This window comes from Equus asinus, chromosome 2 (genome assembly GCF_041296235.1).
Source record: "Equus asinus isolate D_3611 breed Donkey chromosome 2, EquAss-T2T_v2, whole genome shotgun sequence".
Classification (NCBI taxonomy): Eukaryota; Metazoa; Chordata; class Mammalia; order Perissodactyla; family Equidae; genus Equus; species Equus asinus.
Genome location: NC_091791.1, coordinates 36701212 through 36720123, shown reverse-complemented (window position 1 = coordinate 36720123; position 18912 = coordinate 36701212). Strand labels below are relative to the sequence as shown.

Genomic DNA, 18912 nt, shown 5'->3' with positions numbered 1-18912 from the left:
TTAACTACACATTTTACTTTAAATAGCCTTTGTAAGATAAACTCTGTGATACCATGATTAAATATTTATTGGTTGCCCATTACTTACAAAGCACTGTTCTGCTGTGTCAAGATTATTTACTGAACAAATATTTATTGAGCACCTATCTTGTGCCAGCCATCATGTTAGTTGCTGTGGGTATAGCCACAGTAGCAGCAAAACAACAATAAGGGCCCAATCTCTGTTACCTCTCCATCTCCACACTTGTCTCCAGCACAGAGCCCTTGTGTACCACTCCAGCCACACTCTCTGCATTTGGGGTCCCCATTCCAACTGCTTTGCATATGAATTGGCTATGAGTGCTTTTACTACCCCAGAATAGTACCCATTCTTCAATTCTCAGTCCCAGTTCCCCTCCTACATAGATATTTTATTCTTTTCTGAACCTTCCTGGTATTTTTTAAAACCCATCTTAACTATTTTTAGGGGTACAGTTCAGTAATGTTAAGTATATTCGCATTGTTGTGAAAAAAGACTCCAGAATTTTTTCATCGTGCAAAGTTGAAATTCTATATCCGTCGGAACAACTCCCCATTTCCCTCTACCCCATTCTTTTTTCCCCAACCATAATTCTACTTTCTGTTTCTATGCATTTGACTATTTTAGACACGTCATTTAGGTGGAATCATGCAGTATTTGTCTTTTTGTGACTGGCTTATTTCACTTAGTATAATGTCCCCAAGGGTCATCCATACTGGAGCATGTGACGGGATATCTTTCCTTTTTAAGGCTGAATAATATTCCACTTCACATTTGTACCACATTTTGTTTATCCATTCATCTTCCAATGGGCAGTTAGGTTGCCCTTCCTGGCATTTTTATCCCTTCCTCTTTTCTAGCACTCATCTCTTGACTTCGTATATTGAAATTATTCATGTATTTATTTTTCTTCTTTCTCATTTGTATGTTTCTTCATTTATTCATTCATCCATCCAGCCAGCCAGCAAATATTTGAATGTTGCCAGTCACAGTTCTAGGCCCTGGAGAAACATCAGTGCACAAAACAGAAAAAATTCCCTGTCCTCATTAATCTTACATTCTAAGAGGAGAGAAAGATGCTGAACAAGATAGATAAGCGAAGTGTACAGGATGTTCAAAGGTGGTAAGTTACTAAAAGATAAAAACAAAGCAGAAGGGGTGGGATGGGGATAGGGAGTGCCAGATCAAAGTCAAGATGTTGGATTATGTTTCCAGTGAAGGCATCACTGAGGTGGTGACTTTTGAGTAAAGCCTTAAGGAAGTGAAGGAGTGAGCCAAGTGGATATCAGAACAAGAGCATTTCAGAAAGAGGGGCAAGCAAGAGCATAAGTCCTGAAGTGAAGCAGGCCTGGCATACTTTGAGGAACATTGAAAATTGAAGAGACCAGTGTAACTGAAGTGGAATGAACAGGAGGTGAGTAGCAGGAGATGAGATCAGGGAAGTAATGGGGCGAGAGGAGAGGCAGAGCATGAGGTCTTGTAGATCATTCTTCTTTTTTTTTTTTTGCTGAGGAAGATTTCCCTAAACTAACATCCATTGCCAATCTTCCTCTTTTTTGCTTGAGGAAGATTCACCCTGAGCTAACATCTGTGACAATCTTCCTATGTTTTGTATGTGGGATGCCTCCACAGCATGGCTGATGAGTGGAGTAGGTCCATGCCCCGGATCTGAACCCACAAACCTGGGCCACAGAAGCAGAGTGCGGGGAACTTTAACCACTTGGCCATGGGGCCGGCCCCTTGTAGATCATTCTTAAAAGCAGGGTGTGTGCCTAATTCATCTCTGTGTAACTCCCACAGTGCCTATCACAGTCTCATTATGGTGGAGTTTCCATAAATATTATTTGAATGAACAAAAGTCTCCTCTGGATGCACTTTGTGTTAATCACATTTCTATTAAAAGGTGGTAACCAGCCCTAGTGGTCTGGTGGTTAAGATTCAGTGCTTTCACTGCCAGGGCCCGGGTTGGTTTCCCGGTCAGAGAACTACACCACCTGTTGATATGATGCTGAAAGCTATGCCCCCGGTATTTCAAATACCAGCAGGGTCATCCATGGTGGACAGTTTCAGTGGAGCTTCTAGGCTAGAAAAACTATGCAGAAGGACCTGGCCACACATTTCCAGAAAAATTGGCCATGAAAACCCTACGAATAGCAGCAGAACATTGTCTGATATAGCACTGGAAGATGAGAAGATGGTGTAAAAAGACCGGGCAGGGTTCTACTGTGCTGTACACAGGGTCGCTAGGAGTGGGAATCCACTTGAAGACACTAACAACAAATTAAAAGGTGGTACTCAGAAAAAAACTCTCCAAGTTTGGTCTGATCAGCACAGGATACAATTGAATTATAGCTTCTTTGGCCTGAACGCTGTACTGTTATTAATGCAGCCTAAGATTGCACTAGACTTTTAGCATCTGGATCACACAATTGACTTGTAAGTTTATGGTCAACAATCTTTGCTCCACGTCTTTGTTCATGCTGTTCTCTCTGTCTGAGATATTCTTGCCTCTTTCCCTCCTTCACTTGGGAAATTTCTGCTTGCCTGCTAGTGTTGCTCTGACATCATATTCTTAAAGAAGCCTCCCACCCCTTCCCCAAGGCTGACTAGATGCTCTTCCTTTGTGCTCCCACAGCGGCAGCCTATGAATGTCTCTTTCATGGCACTTAAATATACTATATTAAAATGATCTCGTTCCCATATAGACTGCTGTCTCCTTGACAGAAGGAAATATCCCTATGTGCATATATACGCATACACGCATCTATATAACTGTACTAAAGTAGATATTGAATATTGAATGAATTAAACTCCTCAGGCTTTAGCTCAAGCATAGGACTTGACATTTATCCCTTCTAAATGTTACTGAGTTAGAGTCTTCTTTCTTTGACACTCTGCATTACCAGTGTTACTCATATGTCTTAGAGGCACTTAAGGTAGTTGGTAAATACAGAGTTCTAGAACCAGCTCTGCCACTTATCAGCTGAGTGACCTAGGGCAAGTTATTTAATTTCTCTTTGCTTCAGTTTCTTTTTTCTTATGAAATAAAGATAATAATAATCTGCCTCCTAGGGTGTTATGTGGATTAAATATTTTTATATTTGTAAAATGCTTAGAAGGATGTCTGGCATATGTGAATTGCTGTGTAGATGTTTGTTAAAAAATATGTTTATTATTTCTGATTGAATTATAGTTCTTTGCTCACCAAAGGGGCTAGTCATCATGGGGTATAGTTATAGAGAAATAAAAGTCAGCACAGCACAGTGGAAGAGCACTGGACTAAGTCAGGAGGTTTACCTTCTAGTCTCTGTTCTGCTGCTAACATGAAAATCTTAGGCAATTAAAAAAATATCTCCTTGGCTCAATTTTAGGGCTCTGAAGATGATGCTTCCATTCCAAAAGGCTATGATTTTAGAGAAGGTGTATGTGTGTGCATGTGTAATAAAGTGATGACGCTGGCCTAGGAGAGCTTGTTGCTGGCCAGAGAATATACCCAGTAGGGCAAAAGAGGACCAGGTAAATGCAACTCACCATTTGTGGGGGATTAGAAGTTCACACATTGAGTTTTATGGGGTAGGAAGTGGAAAATTCCTATGCACACATATCATACCTGGGCAGTGTTCCTGTATTTCAAGTTATACCATTGGATTTGCATGATAAGGCAGCATGGCAGATGATATATGAAGAGCTGCTGCTACCTGTGGCATCACCCCAATCCTAAAAGCTAGAACATCCACTCACATATGAAACGAGTCCATAAAAGCAAAGGGCAAAAGCTAAAGGTCATTCTAGGTAATTGCTGAGGAGTTCCCACACCCTGGCTGCTCCTGGTTTTCTTGTGCTTTTGCTCATCTTACAGGCCCCTAACTCAATGCTGACCTCTGGTCCCACTGAGTTTGGTTACCCTTGTTCTACCTTTCTGAAATCTTGGGCCTTGTCATTCCTTAATGTTTCATGACTCAGTTAGCACTTTCAGCCATGGCCCAAAAGACTCCAAAATCCTAGTCAGGTACACATCAAATTCCTAGATATTTGGTGTGCTTTGATGCTATTGTATATGGTATTGATTGTGTATTTCATTTCTTAATTGCAACTGATATATAGACATATTTAACTTTTTAATCTAGAAACCTTGCTAAATTTACTCATGAATTCTGTTTGTTGATCCATTTATGTTTTCTATGTATACACATATATTCTGTAAATGTTAGTTTTTCTTCTTTCTTATCAATCTTTATATCTTTTATTTCTTTGTCTTGCCTTATTGCATTGGCTAGGACTTCCAGGTCAATTTTGAATAGAGGTGGTGATTGTTGTTTTCCTGAACTGTGGAGGCCAGTGTTTAACATTTTGTCAAATACGATGTTAGTGTGGGGTTTTTTTTCCACTTATTAAGATTATGATAATTTACAACCTTGTGAAATTTCAGTTGTACATTATTGTTTGTCATTCCTGTTGTAGGTGCACCCCTTCACCCTTTGTGCCCACCCCCCCATCCCCCTTTCCCCTGGTAACCACTAGTCTGTTCTCTTTGTCTACATGTTTAACTTCCACACATGAGTGCAGTCATACAGAGATTGTCTTTCTCTATCTGGCTTATTTCACCTAACATAATACCCTCAAGGTCCACCCATGTTGTTGTGAATGGGATGATTTTATCCTTTTTTATGGCCGAGTAGTATTCCATTGTATATATATACCATATCTTCTTTATCCAATCATCAGTTGATGGGTACTTAGATTGCTTCCACGTCTTGGCTATTGTAAATAATGCTGCAATGAACATAGAGGTGCATGGGGCTTTTGGAATTGCTCATTTCAAGTTCTTTGGATAGATAACCAGTAGTGGGATGGCTGGGTCATATGGTATTTCTATTTTTAATTTTTTGAGAAATCTCCATACTGTTTTCCATAGTGGCTGCACTAGTTTGCATTCCCACCAGTAGTGTACGAGGTTTCCTTTTTCTCCACAACCTTGCCAACATTTGTCACTTTTTGTTTTGGTTATTTTTGCCATTCTAATGGGTGTAAGGTGATAGCTTAGTGTAGTTTTGATTTGCATTTCCCTGATGATTAGTGATGATGAGCATCTTTTCATGTGTCTATTGGTCATCCATATGTCTTCTTTGGAGAAATGTCTGTTCATGTCCCCTGCTCATTTTTTGATGGGGTTGTTTGATTTTTTTGTTGTTGAGATGTGTGAGTTCTTTATATAGTATAGAGATCAACCCTTTGTTGGATATATGACACGCAAATATTTTTTCCCAATTGGTGGGTTGTTTTTTTGTTTCAATCCTGTTTTCCCATGCCTTGAAGAAGCTCTTTAGTCTGATGAAGTCTCATTTGTTTATTCTTTCTATTGTTTCCCTTGTCTGAGGAGACATGGTGTCCGAAAAGATTCTTCTGATACTGATGTCAAAGAGTGTACTGCCTATATTTTCTTCTAGAAGCCTTATAGTTTCAGGTCTAATCTTTAGGTCTTTGATCCATTTTGAGTTTATCTTTGTGAATGGTGAAAAAGAATGGTCAATTTTCATTCTTTTACATGTGGCTGTCGAGTTTTCAGTGTGGGTTTTTTTTTTTTTGACAGACTTCTTTTGTTACATTAGGAAATTCTCTTTTGTTCCTAGGTTACTGAGATTTTTTTTTAGTGGACCCATCAAAACATATAGAGGTGTGAGAACTACCTACAAAGGTGAAAGAACTACTCCCACAGGAAGGTATGGGGTGAGGGTGGGAGGGTGGAATTCAGACTCCACCAAGGCTCTGAACAGAACTGGACACCAGGTGATAACTGTCAGGCTGGGCCACCTCCTTTTAGTACCCTTCTCCTACCCTCTGGCCACTCCTGCCTTGCCCCAGGCTCCCATATATGTTTCCTAGAGACTGCAAATTGCAGAAGGGGCACCTGTGCCAGTGAAACCCCTGAAAACAATGCTTTCCACTAGTGGTTCCAGTACAGAGTGAGGAGGCTGGGATTCTAGTCTTGGTGAGCGAAGAAGGCAAAAGTCTGAGGGAATTTTATTTAAATAATTAATTTACTTTAAAAAAAGTTGGTTTCTAGTTCTAGAAGGACTAGGGTTCCTAGAAGATTAATAAGATAGAGACTCAGCTACAGAGACAAAAGAAAAAGGCCCAGGAAGGGGCCCCTGGAACAGGGTCATATCAACAGGACGCATAGCCTGATGATGTGTCCTAAAGATCAACTTAAGGCAGAAATTCTCAGCCTTGGCACTACCGGCATTTTGGGCTGGACAGTTTTTTGTTGTGGGAGACTGTGTTGTACATTTTAGGTCATTTAGCAGTATCTCTGGCCTCTACCCATTGGATGTCAGTAACACTCACGTCCAGTTATGACAATCAAAAATGTCTATAGGCATTGCCCTGGGGCCAGGGAAGGACAAGAGCCACTAGCCTATGGCTGCTTAAACATCTTCTGTCAATGGTCAGGCTTGATCTTCCGAAGCAGTCAAATAGTTTTAGCTGCAGCTGGGAGGAGAGGTTAAGGGTTGAGATGGAAACATTCCAGTCACACACGCACCATTCTCTTTTATGGGCATCTTGGAATATGGCTGTTTAAAAATTTTTCCATTTCCTCCTTTTCTTTCCCTTATTTGGTGAATTTGTTATCAGCACTACGGGATAGGGGAGGTTGTTTTTCTTAAATGCTGCTCTCGGGAGGAGATCGTCTCCTGTTCATTCAATCTGTGTGGACTTCCGGCAGGAAATGGCACTCAAGGAAAGTTTTGAATAAAAGGAAGATGCTGGTTAGCCAGTGGAAACAGGAAGTTGTTGCCTGTGTCTTACGCAGCTTAGAAGAAAGTAAGAAGCAGAGAGAAAATTCACTTAACAGAAGTGGGAGGAGCAGAAGAGAGAGGGGTGGGAGTAGAGGAGGGGTGGGGAGAGCTAAGGAGTCGAGGAGGCAGCCAGGCCCATAGGTTGGAAGACCTTGAATCTCCCGGCAGGACTGGCTGTACCGGAACAGGATGACGGCGCTGTGCAATAGGAACAGTTATGTGATAACAAGTCAAAGCTACTGTGGTTTGTTAATTATACTACTTTGTAGTATAATGTTATACTATTCTAAAAATGCTCTGTTTAATACAATTTTCTCACAATATACATTAAAAGCACATGCTTACATTATAAAATCCCCTTGAATAAACAAAGAGAGAGAGAAAGAAAAAGCAAATGTGGCAAAATGTTAACAATTAGTAAATCAGATGAAGGGTATATGGCCGTTGATTATATTCTTGTAACTCTTCTGTAAGTGTGAAAATTTTAAAAATAAAAATTTGAGGTTTGTGGGGAGAAGAATTAATTTTTTTCTTTTTGAGGAAGATTAGCCCTGAGCTAACTGCTGCCAATCTTCCTCTTTTTGCTGAGGAAGACTTGCCCTGAGCTAACATCTGTGCCCATCTTCCTCTACTTCATATGTGGGACGCCTACCACAGCATGGGTTTTGCCAAGCGGTGCCATGTCCGCACCTGGGATCCGAACCGGTGAACCCCAGGCCTCTGAGAAGCAGAATGTGTGAATTTAACCGCTGTGCCACTGGGCTGGCTCCAGAATTAATTTTTTAACTATGTGATATTTCGTTATCACATGGGTCATCACAGCTATATGTTTATGGGTGTGTGGCATTACCTGTAAATTTGTTCTCTATAGTGTAGTAAAGTGATGACCACAGGTCTCATGACCAGAGTGATTTGTCATCATGTATTTATGCATTCTCAGATTCTGATAAATTCAATCCAGAATTGTCAGATTTTTACATAATTTAGACCACCATAATTTCTTCACAAGGCAACCATAACTCTTAGCTTGTAGCTTCTGCTGTCATTCATTCATTCAATAAGTATTTCTTGAGCACCTACTGTATACGGGCATGTTAAGTGTTAAAGGGAATACAAATATAAATCAAATAGACATCTTGCTCTTGAATAATCTGATAATTTGGTATAAATTAAATATCTTGCACATAAATGACTTTAACACAAGATAGAAAATCACTGTTTTGTGTCGTCTCAAAGGAGGGCAGCATTACTTCTTCTTGGGAGAAATGGTGTTAGGCCTTTTCCTGTTGCATTTCTTGCATCCTGCCATGGAGGAAAACTAAGGCTAAGAGTTGAGCCTATTAATGGAATTGAAGTGAAGAAGGCTGCGTTGGTTTGCTATTCCTGAGTAACCCATCATTCAGTGGCTAAAAACAACACTCATTTATTATTGCTCCTGTGATGGGGGCATCTGGGGCATGGCTGACCTAATCCGGGCGCCGGTGGCCACCTCTGCTTCAGGCTGCTGCAGCGAGATGGGAATATATGCTGCTCTGTGCAGTTTTGCGTGTCAATGGGGATGACTCCACTTCCTGTATCTCTCATCTTCCAGGGACCAGCAAGCTAGCCGGCACATGCTCTTCTCAGGTGATGGCAGAGGTGCAAGAGGGCAAACAGAAATATGCGAGGCCTTACAAAGCCTAGGCTTGGAGCTCAAGTACTGTCACTTCAGCTCGTAGATTATTGGCCAGTAGAAGTCACATGGCTAAGCTCAAAGTCAGGGGGCACGGAGGAACACTGCTCCTGCAGTGAGGCACTGGCAAGGGTCTGGATACAGGGAGAAGTGAAAACTGATGCAATCAATGACATATGCCTTGCGGTTAAATGAATACTACATTTTTAAGAGAAAGAACTTCAATTTTTTTCAGAGCAATATTAAAAATTCTGATAAAACCTTTAAAAAAATAGCTTCATATGGAAGAATGTCACTACTCATCCCTTGACATACCCCCTTTCTAGTACTGGACAGAAAAACATGAGGTTAAACTGAGAGTTGAGGAAGAGCTAGTGCAAATGGAAATGGAAAATACATGCCCATTTAATTTTTGGGGCCTACTTGGGGCTGGCCGTAGGGCACATTTTCCCTTGATATTTTGGGCCTCTACTTCTCTCACTCTTTCTTCCTGTTAGTGGCAACCAGCCCCCTTAACATCCCGGCATCTTCATGCTTTCTTCCTCCCCATCAAAGTCTATTCTGTAGAAAGGATCTGGCAAACTCATTCATAATGAAGTATAAGTGACTGATAAGGATTAAAATTTAACTGCCTCCCTGAGCCTTTGTATTTGAACAGGGCACAAAAGAAGGCATGGCTCTATAATGGAGGAACTTCACACAGCAGTGAGCAGGGTGGAGAAGTGAAGGAGATGGGGACCAATGAACTAGCCCAGTGATCTCAAAATCATATCCTATAGGATGTTACATTTTTCCTGAACAAGCTACCTGCTTGGATTTGTGGGCAAAGGTAGAGTTGCAAGAATAACTAGGAACACAGCTTTAATTATGTATTTAGCATAAATAATACTCAAATATGTGCCCTAACAAGTCAATCGTACTTAATAACTTTTTATAGTGTAATGGTTCTAATCTTACTGAAGTTGCAATTACTTTGAGAAACAAGTAAATAAATATAGCAGGCATTAGGCAGGAACTTTCTGAACTGTGTCAAGGTTAATAATAAGTAAAATGTTATAAGTAGAGACAGGACAGCGACAGCTGTGCAACATTCTTGGAAGCAAGGATTTTGATAGCATGAAGTCAGACAGTGAGCTCACTTTTTGCTGCGACTTTGGGTGAACAGAGAACCCTTATAATAATTATAAAGAAAACTACACTTCTTTTATAAACTACAATTGTTTTGCACTCAAAATCTGATGTCTGCTGCTGGAAAATCAGGGGCATATGGAGCAATGTTGGAAGAAGACGCAGATCAAACCTACGAGAATGTCCTGGCTGAGATTCAGTCTTTTGAGCTGCCCATTGAAGCTACGTTAAGGTAGGTCTCCTTTATATTTTATTGTTTCTTCTTTAGCGGCAATAAGGCAGGCTTATTCACCTCCTTTGATACTTTTTTCTATGACAGAATAAAAAGTAATTACAATAAATAAACAATCTACTTTTTTTGCATCATATTTGTTTCCCGATTCATCATCACAAGGTTAAAAAACAGAAATTACTTCCAAGTGATCAAAAGGACCTCATATCATCTCCAACCAGATATTTCATCTCCATCTATATGAGGTTTCAATTGTTTTCTCTAAAATATCGCTTAGTGAAAAACATCAGGAACAATTAAACATATCAATGAAAACAATTTATATTTGGGTGTATATGAGTTGTAGAAAAAAACGTAGAACGTATATTTGTTTTATTACTGCTCTCTTGGATATAGGGTGACCTCTCAGATATGTATCTTTTTGTTTCCATATAAGAGTTAAAAATAGCTTCTTTGGTAATATAGAGAATTATTTGTACAGTTGAACAGGATTAAAATGAAAGACCATGTATCTTTGTATTATAAGGAGGGCTTTTAAAATTTAATTCTTTTTGTCTGCCTGTATCTGACACCTATCAGTGTGGGAATGGGATGGCAATCACTGAATGTGATAGTGACAGTCAATAAATATTTGTTGGCTAATATTTGTAGATTAAGTGAAAGGATTTTTTTCTTTTTTCTTTTTTTTGGTGTTGTCTCTTCATTCTCAGAAAGGTCCCAGGGCCAGGTGCTTTGAAACCCACTACAGTTTAAATCTGAATGAATTTCTCCCAAATATTTACATTTGATTTTATATTAAATATATTTCAGATCTCTTCAAAGGGCCTATGGTAGTGTTGCGGGCATGGGAAGCTATTGATATTTATTGGTTGATTCTTGGATTATCAATATGTAGGTGCAGTTGCAAAATAATTATAACTCCATTGTAACTATTCTTTATACTTACATTTTATCCAAGTATCACGAACATCTTGTGAAGAAGGGCAGGTAATTTTTATACTATTCAACAGGCAGAAGAAACCAGAGCTTTTTTACTAATGGGAAACTCAATAATTTTTTCCATATGGAACATACTTTATTCTGTACCAGCACCTTCTAAAACTTATGCACTTGCCTGGTAGCTAGGTCAAAAGTCTAAAGGGAAACAAGAGAAGAGAGTGAAGGGAGCCTGGACAGGTTTCAGTTACTGTGGCTTCTGCTCCCATTGCTGCTTCAGAGACCCTGCCCTTCAACCTCTGACCCTTTCCACCTCTCTCCTGGCCTCACAGCCCTTGTCAACATCACAGACTTCACCCATCCTTGGAACTATCCTCTCAGCTTGTCTTGCTCTGCCATCGGACCTGACTTCTTGCTTTGATTCTCGGATCTTTTCTACCCTTTGTTCTTAGGGCAAATATCCCCAGTCCCAGTCTTGTGCCTGGTATTCCTAAAGAACAAAATCCGTTTCTATCTGGCGGTCACAGCACTCTCACAGCATCACCCTCAAGAGCGGAGACTGCACAGATATTTTCCCTGGTGCTGCCCTGTCACCAGTGGTGGATGTGGAATGCCCACTGTTAGCTTTGTGTTTGGGTTATTAAACAAGGAGTGAGAGCACTCTTTTCTAAAGGCTACCGTTAAAACACACCAATGTTCTTTTGGAGGACAGGCACAGAGCTTCTAACATGCCTTTATGTGGGACAATATTAGGCCAAATCAGTTTTCCTAAACTGTTGCTCTAATCATTGATTAAATGAAGACTTTGAGAATGTAGGAAACATTCTCAGGGAAGGCATTCAATGCCTTCCTATACATACCTACGTATGTCATTGGTATTCCAATGGCACCCATTCTGTTCCACTGCTCTTGTGGAACACATCTGCTCATGAGGCCAAATATGAGAGTTGGAAAATAAAGGCAGGACTTGCATTTCAGCCAAACTAGAGTGTTTACTAGTTAACAGTATGTCCTGAGATTTTCTTCTTCCCAATGCTCATGATTCCTTTCCTTTGTTATTCTTCACTCTTACCTTGCCTGCCAACCCATCTTGTAAGTCACAGCTCAAATGCTCTTTCTTCTAGGAAGCCTTTCCTGATCCCCCAACCAGATGTGAACGCTCCATCCTTTGATGCCCCAAAGAATCCAGGGCGTTTATTCTGACTCACTTGGATCTCTGCGTGTTTCTGTGTGTGTGTGTATTTTATGTTATAACCATTCTTGGCTAAAGATTCCTAAGGGCAGGATCTTAGCAGCCTCTGCAGAAGCTTCTACCGTGCCTGGCACATGGTAGCTTGATAAATATTTGTTGAACTAATTTGTATGAGCTTCTGAGCTAATGGTGACCTTGTGAGGTAAAAGAAAGAAGGCAGTCCAGAGAGAAAGTCATCATTTCAGGAAGAAGAGGAGGTGGCAGAAGTATCTGAATGGTTACAAGCTTTAAAGGCGGAGAGGTTGGAAAGGAGTTTGGCTGGAGGCAGATGGGCCCACAGAGCTGTAAAGGCCCTGCTGTGAAGCCCTGGAACGGACAGTGAGTGAAGGGTTGGGACGCTGAGAGGATGGGGCTGGGAATACAGGAGAGAAACATTCTCAGAGAAGGCCCTGCACCTCGGAATCAAGGTAGAGAGAACATCCAAGAATTCTCCCATTTGTTTTTCCCCATCACAGAAGAAAGGCATTGCTTCAACAAACATTTTCTGTTATAAAATCCTCAACTCTGTTAGCTTCTTCTCCCTGCCCATCTTGTTTTTCAGGCAGGGAATCTGGTGCCCTTCTCAGGGTCAGTATTCAGACCAGGGCCAGGTGGGGTTTGCTTCTCTAACAATGTGAGCTCAGAGAGCTCAGTGACTCAGAACTCAGAGTGGTTTCCACCAAAGTCATTTAAGGATGCTCAACAGGCCTTCTTTCACAGAGTGTGCAAGCCTTCCTGGCACTCACCCCCACACTGCCGCTGGAGAATGGGTCTCCTCTACCTGAGGAGTCATGAAGAGATTGTCGAGGCCAGGACTCATGTTGTCCCGGATTGTCAATGGTCCACAGTCTCTTTCACGCTGCGCAGGCTGCATTCCTCCTGCCTCCTGACTTCACACTCAGCTGTTCCAAGAGCAAGCTTCTCCCAGATGGTCTAGCCTGTCTCCTGCCTGACTCCCCCAGTGGGCCCTTGGGTCAGCTCCTTTGGCCTTCTTTTTGTTTTGGTGGAAAAGTGGACAAGAATTAGACGATTCTGAGGTTCTGTGTTTTCATTCTATGTATGAAATGGGACCATTGCCCACAGTGTTACTTTAAAGGAGAGTTTCAGGGGAGAGCTGAGACGCTATGCTTTTTCCATGGTTTATTTGTGTTGCTAATGAAATATCCGTTGAAGACATTGCAGGCAGCTATAATAATTGAATTGGGGAATAAAATTCCAGGGTGGAAAAGTGGAATTTGATGTTAGCCATGCAGGTGGTGATTGAATTTAAGAGAAAACAGAAACGTAACGAAAGGCCTACTGGTATGCCTGTGTTGTGCTGGCATGGCTTTGCTCCGGGCATTAAAATCTCCTGGCTGGCAGATTGTTGGTAGGCTGAAACCCACCAGCAGGTGGGTCTGGAATTAGTTTCAATGCCCTAATTTCTTTTGCCCTAGGCATCACTGTTTTCATCATGTTACCACCATCTGCTGATTTCCACTGAATATTCTCATTCTGTTTAGGCTTCCTGATTTTCACTCCAGTCGCTCCATTTGGCCTAGATATGCCCAACTCCCTCCTCTAGGGCGCGTATCTGTCTCTTGTAGGTTTTAATGTCTGTTTGGAGCCATGCTAAAGGAAACTACAAGTACTGTACCAGCCTTATTCGGCACTTCCTTGAACAAGGATGGTTAATAGGTCTCAATTAGTATATCAATTCCAATGCATTGGTGGTGGTTGCCTGAATCTCATGTTGAGGATGATTCTGATAAATTAGTGATGGCAGCTATGGCCTTAGGATAGGGTAGTAGCAGTGTCCGTAACATTTACCATATTCACTAGAACTTCTGCTTCCAGGTGTTGCCCCTTAGACCTGCCCTCCATGGATCCTGACTCCTACCTGGATGTATCCTGGGCTCATTATGTTTTTTGGGATCCTACAGGTGTGTTGTTAGCCTCTTGGAACAGGTCCTGAAGTCATAGCACGTCTGAACTGATTTGGGTTCAGAAGTTACAGCCTGTCTTGTTGCTATAGCTGAGCCTGAGATAAGGAAATCATGGACACATTGAAGGACAGTGCACTGTTAGTGGGAGGGAGAGAAAGGGGACACATCCAAAGAAACCCCTGCAAAGGGCTGGGAAAAATAGGAGGAAAAGGGAATTGTACAAGATGACGTACCAGAAGAAATTTTTGTAATTGTTTTGTGATAACATAATTGTTTTACACTTGTATTCACAGACTCTCTTGGGCTCTTTTCCAAAAGCTGACCACGAAGTTTTACCAGTTTAAGAGCAAACAGGATATTGTTATTTCTTTGACTTTAATGTTTTTAGGAATGAAGATAACATGCTTTTAGGAAAAGGCAGAAAACATTAAAACGCACAAACAAACAGAAAACAAGTGACAACTTAAAGTGTGTACATGGTAAAATCTTAGGATGACATACTGAAAAATGCAACTGGTTAAATTCAGCTGTAGACATTCTAGAATGCTCTTGCTGCTTATATCTTTGGAAATATAAGATTTCTATTCAATATTTTTCTGTTAAATATATTAAGATCAAATGTTTAGGTTTTATTAGTTGTTTGATTTTGGCCTTAGTTTCTGAAACTATAAAATGAGGATTATAATAAAATCTATCTCACATGGTTAAATATGAAGTGCTTAGCACAAGGCCTGCCTAGCATAGTGTAAATGCTCAATAAATATAAGCTGTTATTATTATATCTAATTTACATCTGGGATATATAGCCCAGTATAATTTAATAAATATATACCTTACGGTGTTAAAACAGACAAGCACTACAATGTCTTGAAATTCTGCACAGGTAGGAAATATTGAGTAATGTAAATTTTGTATTTTGGTTGCATAATAGCCAGGGGAGAGAGGTATCGCTTTTTCAACAGCATATTTACTAATGTTTATACTTTACACCAATGTAATGTCAGGACCTCATTTAATCTCTAATTAGAGTGGTGTAGTATGCTCCACGTTGTGGATGTAAAATGGAGTCCAGAGAAACTGTTCAGAAATAAATGTGGGCCTAACCACGACTGAGGCCGGCCACGTCCATAGCACCTCAGGAAAGCCTGGGGTCCCTGATGAGAGTGGGCTGTGTAGCTGCCAAATCTTTGCTGGACATTTAAATGATAGTATTAGCTATTTGATCTTCAGAGCAATACTAAAGAGAAGTTAAACAACATTTTTATGTTTGGGAACCAAGTATTCCAATCACGGAGATCGTTTTGTTTATTTAGTGGTTAAGCAAACGGGCTCTGGTGCCAGAAGGACTTGGGTTCAAATTTTGCCTCTAGAACTCCTGATAGTGCTATTAAAAGGATTACATGAACTAAGTATTAAATGTATTTAATGTAATGTTTCATACATAGCAAATATTCATTCAGTAAATAAGTATCTATGGGGCATCAACAGTGTGGCAGGCGGTGCTCTAGGGTGGTCAAAAGTCTTGTTGAAAAACTAAGATCAAGACCTGGAAATTCCCCGCTCACAGGGAGCTTGTGTTTGAGGGAAGAGAGCTAGAAATAAACACATTAAAAAGTGGTAATAAGTGTTATAAAGAGTAACCAAACGGGACGAGGGATAGGGAGGTCCTGGGATGATATTTTGCAGAAAGTGGCCAGGGCGTAATTATTATCATTATTATCATTTTACTACATTGCATTAGTTACATTTCTAAATTCATTTTGCTGAGGGAAAAAAGGAAAAATAGGACAAGTGAGAGAAGAGGGAGAAGGGGCAAAAGGCAATAAAGGAAAGCTAAGTGGGGAAAGTGAGGACTAGAGAGTGTATTGAACAGGAAAAAGAATAAAAAAACTGACAAGGAGGAGAAGGAAGGAAAGAGGAGAGAGAAGAGAAAATGTTGTTCATAAGCTGGAGGAAGAACAGAGGAAGGAAAGAGGGAGAAACTCAAAGAAAACAATAACTCTCTTTAACGGTTCAATGGACTGTAAAATGTTTAGCTTTGGGATGAACGAGCTAATGGTGCTTTCAGGACATTGTTCTGAGGGCAGGACTAGTGATACAATTTGCGGGACCCAATGCAAAATGAAAAGGCAGGCCCCCTTGTTCAAAAATTATTAAGAATTACAAGATGGTGATGGCAGAGCATTGAGCAAAGCGCAACTGCATAGGTCACACACAGATGAGCCAGCACTGGGTGAGAGGTTAGCAGAGAGCCTGGCACCAGCAAGCATTCAATAAAAATAGTTGTCGAATGAAAAGAACCTGTGGCTAATTGCTTTTGAACTTCTCTGAAGACTGGCCTATATTTCAGAAAAACTGATTTTATTTGGCTTCAATTTCATATTTCCTTCTATTGTTCTCTACTGTGGGGTCCAGATCTTTATGGAACAACAGATTCCTGGACACCGTTTTGCAACAGAAATCCTCCCAGGCCTGGCTGGGCTTTGTTCACATGCCCTTGTACTTACAGAGGGTGGCCACGTGGGGTCACTGCACCAACAAGGCAGAAGCTGGAGGAGTGTAGCTATCTTGAAGTCCCTGAAGAGTGGCTAAAAGGCACCAGAAAGGGTTAGTTTTTTAGAGATGTAGAAAGACTGCTTGTACTTTTTTTTTTTTTGGTGAGGAAGTTGGCCCTGACCTAACATCTGTTGCCAATCTTCCTCTTTTTGCTTGAGGAAGATTGTCGCTGAGCTAACATCTGTGCCAATCTTCCCCTATTTTGTATGGGGGATGCCGTCACAACACGGCTTGATGAGCGGTGTGTAGGTCTGCACCTGGGATCTGAACTCATGAACCACGGGCTGCAGAAGTGGTGTGCCCGAACTTAACCATTGTGCAACCAGGCTGGCCCCATGTACTTTACGTTTTGATAAAGTCCTGCAATCATATAATAAGGGCTCTTAAACTCTTTAAGAAACATCTGACTGTTTTTTAAATTAATTAATTAAAGTCATTAATGTTTCTTTAATTTCTTTAAGAAATATCTGAATGATATTAGCAAAGTCTTGAGAGGGTAAACATCAGGAAGCCTGCTATAGGGTTCCCGGGAGTGGGGAGAGGAATCTTTTTGTAGAGATGTACCTTACCTCGTGAGACATGCTTCTGCGACATTAAGCTTAATATCAGAAGTCTTTGCACGTGGATCATTCATTTAACAACCGTTAACTGGGCTGGGTAGTAAACAATACAGACCATTGCCCCTTTGACTGGAAGTGGAGACAGACGTAGCAGTTTACTACCATGAGACGTGCCTTAAAGGATGAGCACTGCCTCCAAAGACGATGAAGAGGCACTTGAATTAGAAGCAGGATCCAGAGGGCTTGCTAAAGTGGATCAGGAACCACGAGCCCAACCCAAAGACATGGTCCTGCTTCCCCCTCCAAAACCAGAAACAAATCGCAGGCAGTTTTCACCCATCGAGCATCCAGAAAAAACGAGGTTCAGGATCAAAGAACCCTGATGCAAAATTAGGATATTTTGTTATTGATTAGAAAAAAGAACACTTAAGCATCTGGTTTTTATATTTATTTTATCAAGAAGGAAGCTAAATTCTGGGCTTCCTGGTTTAATAACAAATGCCTGATAATCCTAGTCTCCAATGCTAAGGTTGACTGAGCTCTGGGCTAAACATTATATATATATATATATATATATATATATACACACACACACACATATATAATCTCCTTTAATCCTCACACAACTTGGTTAGCTAGGGACTATTATTGTCCCTAATTCACACTTGAAGAAACTGAAGCTTAGACAAGTTAAGTAACTCTCCCGAGGCCCAACATCTAGTGAGAGATGAGCTGGAATTGGAACCCAAACAGTTAAGTGCCAGACCAGGGCAGCTGCATTCTACCGCCTCCTTCTGAGGGAGGGGCTTTCCCAGATTGGTTATTAGCCCGTAGACAAGTGGCTCAAAGTACAGTCATTAGTGACTAGGAGTTTATTTACAGGTTAAATCCTTACTTTGCTGGTTAGTTTCATACTGGACACAGAATGCAGCTCCTGCCCTGCCGGTCTTCCTTTTCCCTCCTGGGAGTGCTGAAGATAGATTTTAGGTAGATGTCTCGAAGTCAATATCCACTGCCTGAAAAATAGCTCAAAATGCCAGTGCAATCTGCCTGTGTGTGCCCTACTACCCTCATCTCCTCAGACTAGACTGACGCAATCATTATCGCTGGGGTAAAACACCACATTCTTCTTGGCTGACTTTCTTATTAACAAGAAAGACAGGAACTCGTTAATAGCTCCATCTTCTCCAACTCACTAGTTGCATACACTTGGACAAGTGATTTAATCTCTGTAAGACTCAATTTCTTCAAATTAAATTGGAGATAGTAAAAGTACCCCACAGGATTAAATTATATTTTAGTAAAATTAACACTAATTTAATTACCAGTTAAATTACTAATTAAATTTGTAAAGATTAAATTAGATGATATAAACGGCTTAGCAAATAGTGCTCAATAAATAACTATTATGGTTATTTATTGTGAACTATTATGAAATTATTTTAGAGCCTTTTAGAAATGTATCACTTTAGAATAGACTATTTTTTTTGCATATTTATGTATTTGTTATGTCCGTAATCAAATTTACATAGTTATTTAGGACATTTGGCTTTAAATTCTTAGCAAAAGGTTTCGATACTAACAGAACTGTCAGAAGTCCCCAAGGGAAGCAGCAAAAGCTGTTTCGGAAGGAGAAGTGGTGTACGGACTTCCTTCCATCTTGACTTGAATCGAGGGGAAGGACTGCTGCCTCTGATGAGGCACACTTTACGGGCAGGTGTTCAAACAGGCCTGGAGGGAAGAACACCGAAGCAGGGCTGGCTGCCCAGAGCTGGGGCATTTGGAGCTGCGACTGGAGAGATGGTGTCAGGATTGGTGAAGAGAAGGGGGAGAGGTCTGGATAGTGAATGCTCAAGA

General features: G+C 40.8%; 1 protein-coding gene across 3 annotated transcripts in view; it reads left to right on the top strand.

Moving 5' to 3' along the window:
* Positions 1-9623: 9623 nt before the first annotated feature.
* The window catches only part of EXOC6 (exocyst complex component 6), a 200034-nt gene continuing 190745 nt past the window's right edge, over positions 9624-18912 (top strand). Inside the window, exon 1 of one of the 3 annotated variants that reach the window (XM_044754086.2) lies at positions 9624-9847. In XM_044754086.2, coding sequence (XP_044610021.1) covers positions 9726-9847 — 122 coding nt within the window. In that variant the 5' untranslated portion in view covers positions 9624-9725. The remainder of the gene's footprint in view (positions 9848-18912) is intronic. The other 2 variants (XM_044754055.2, XM_044754047.2) reach the window with 2 other exon arrangements.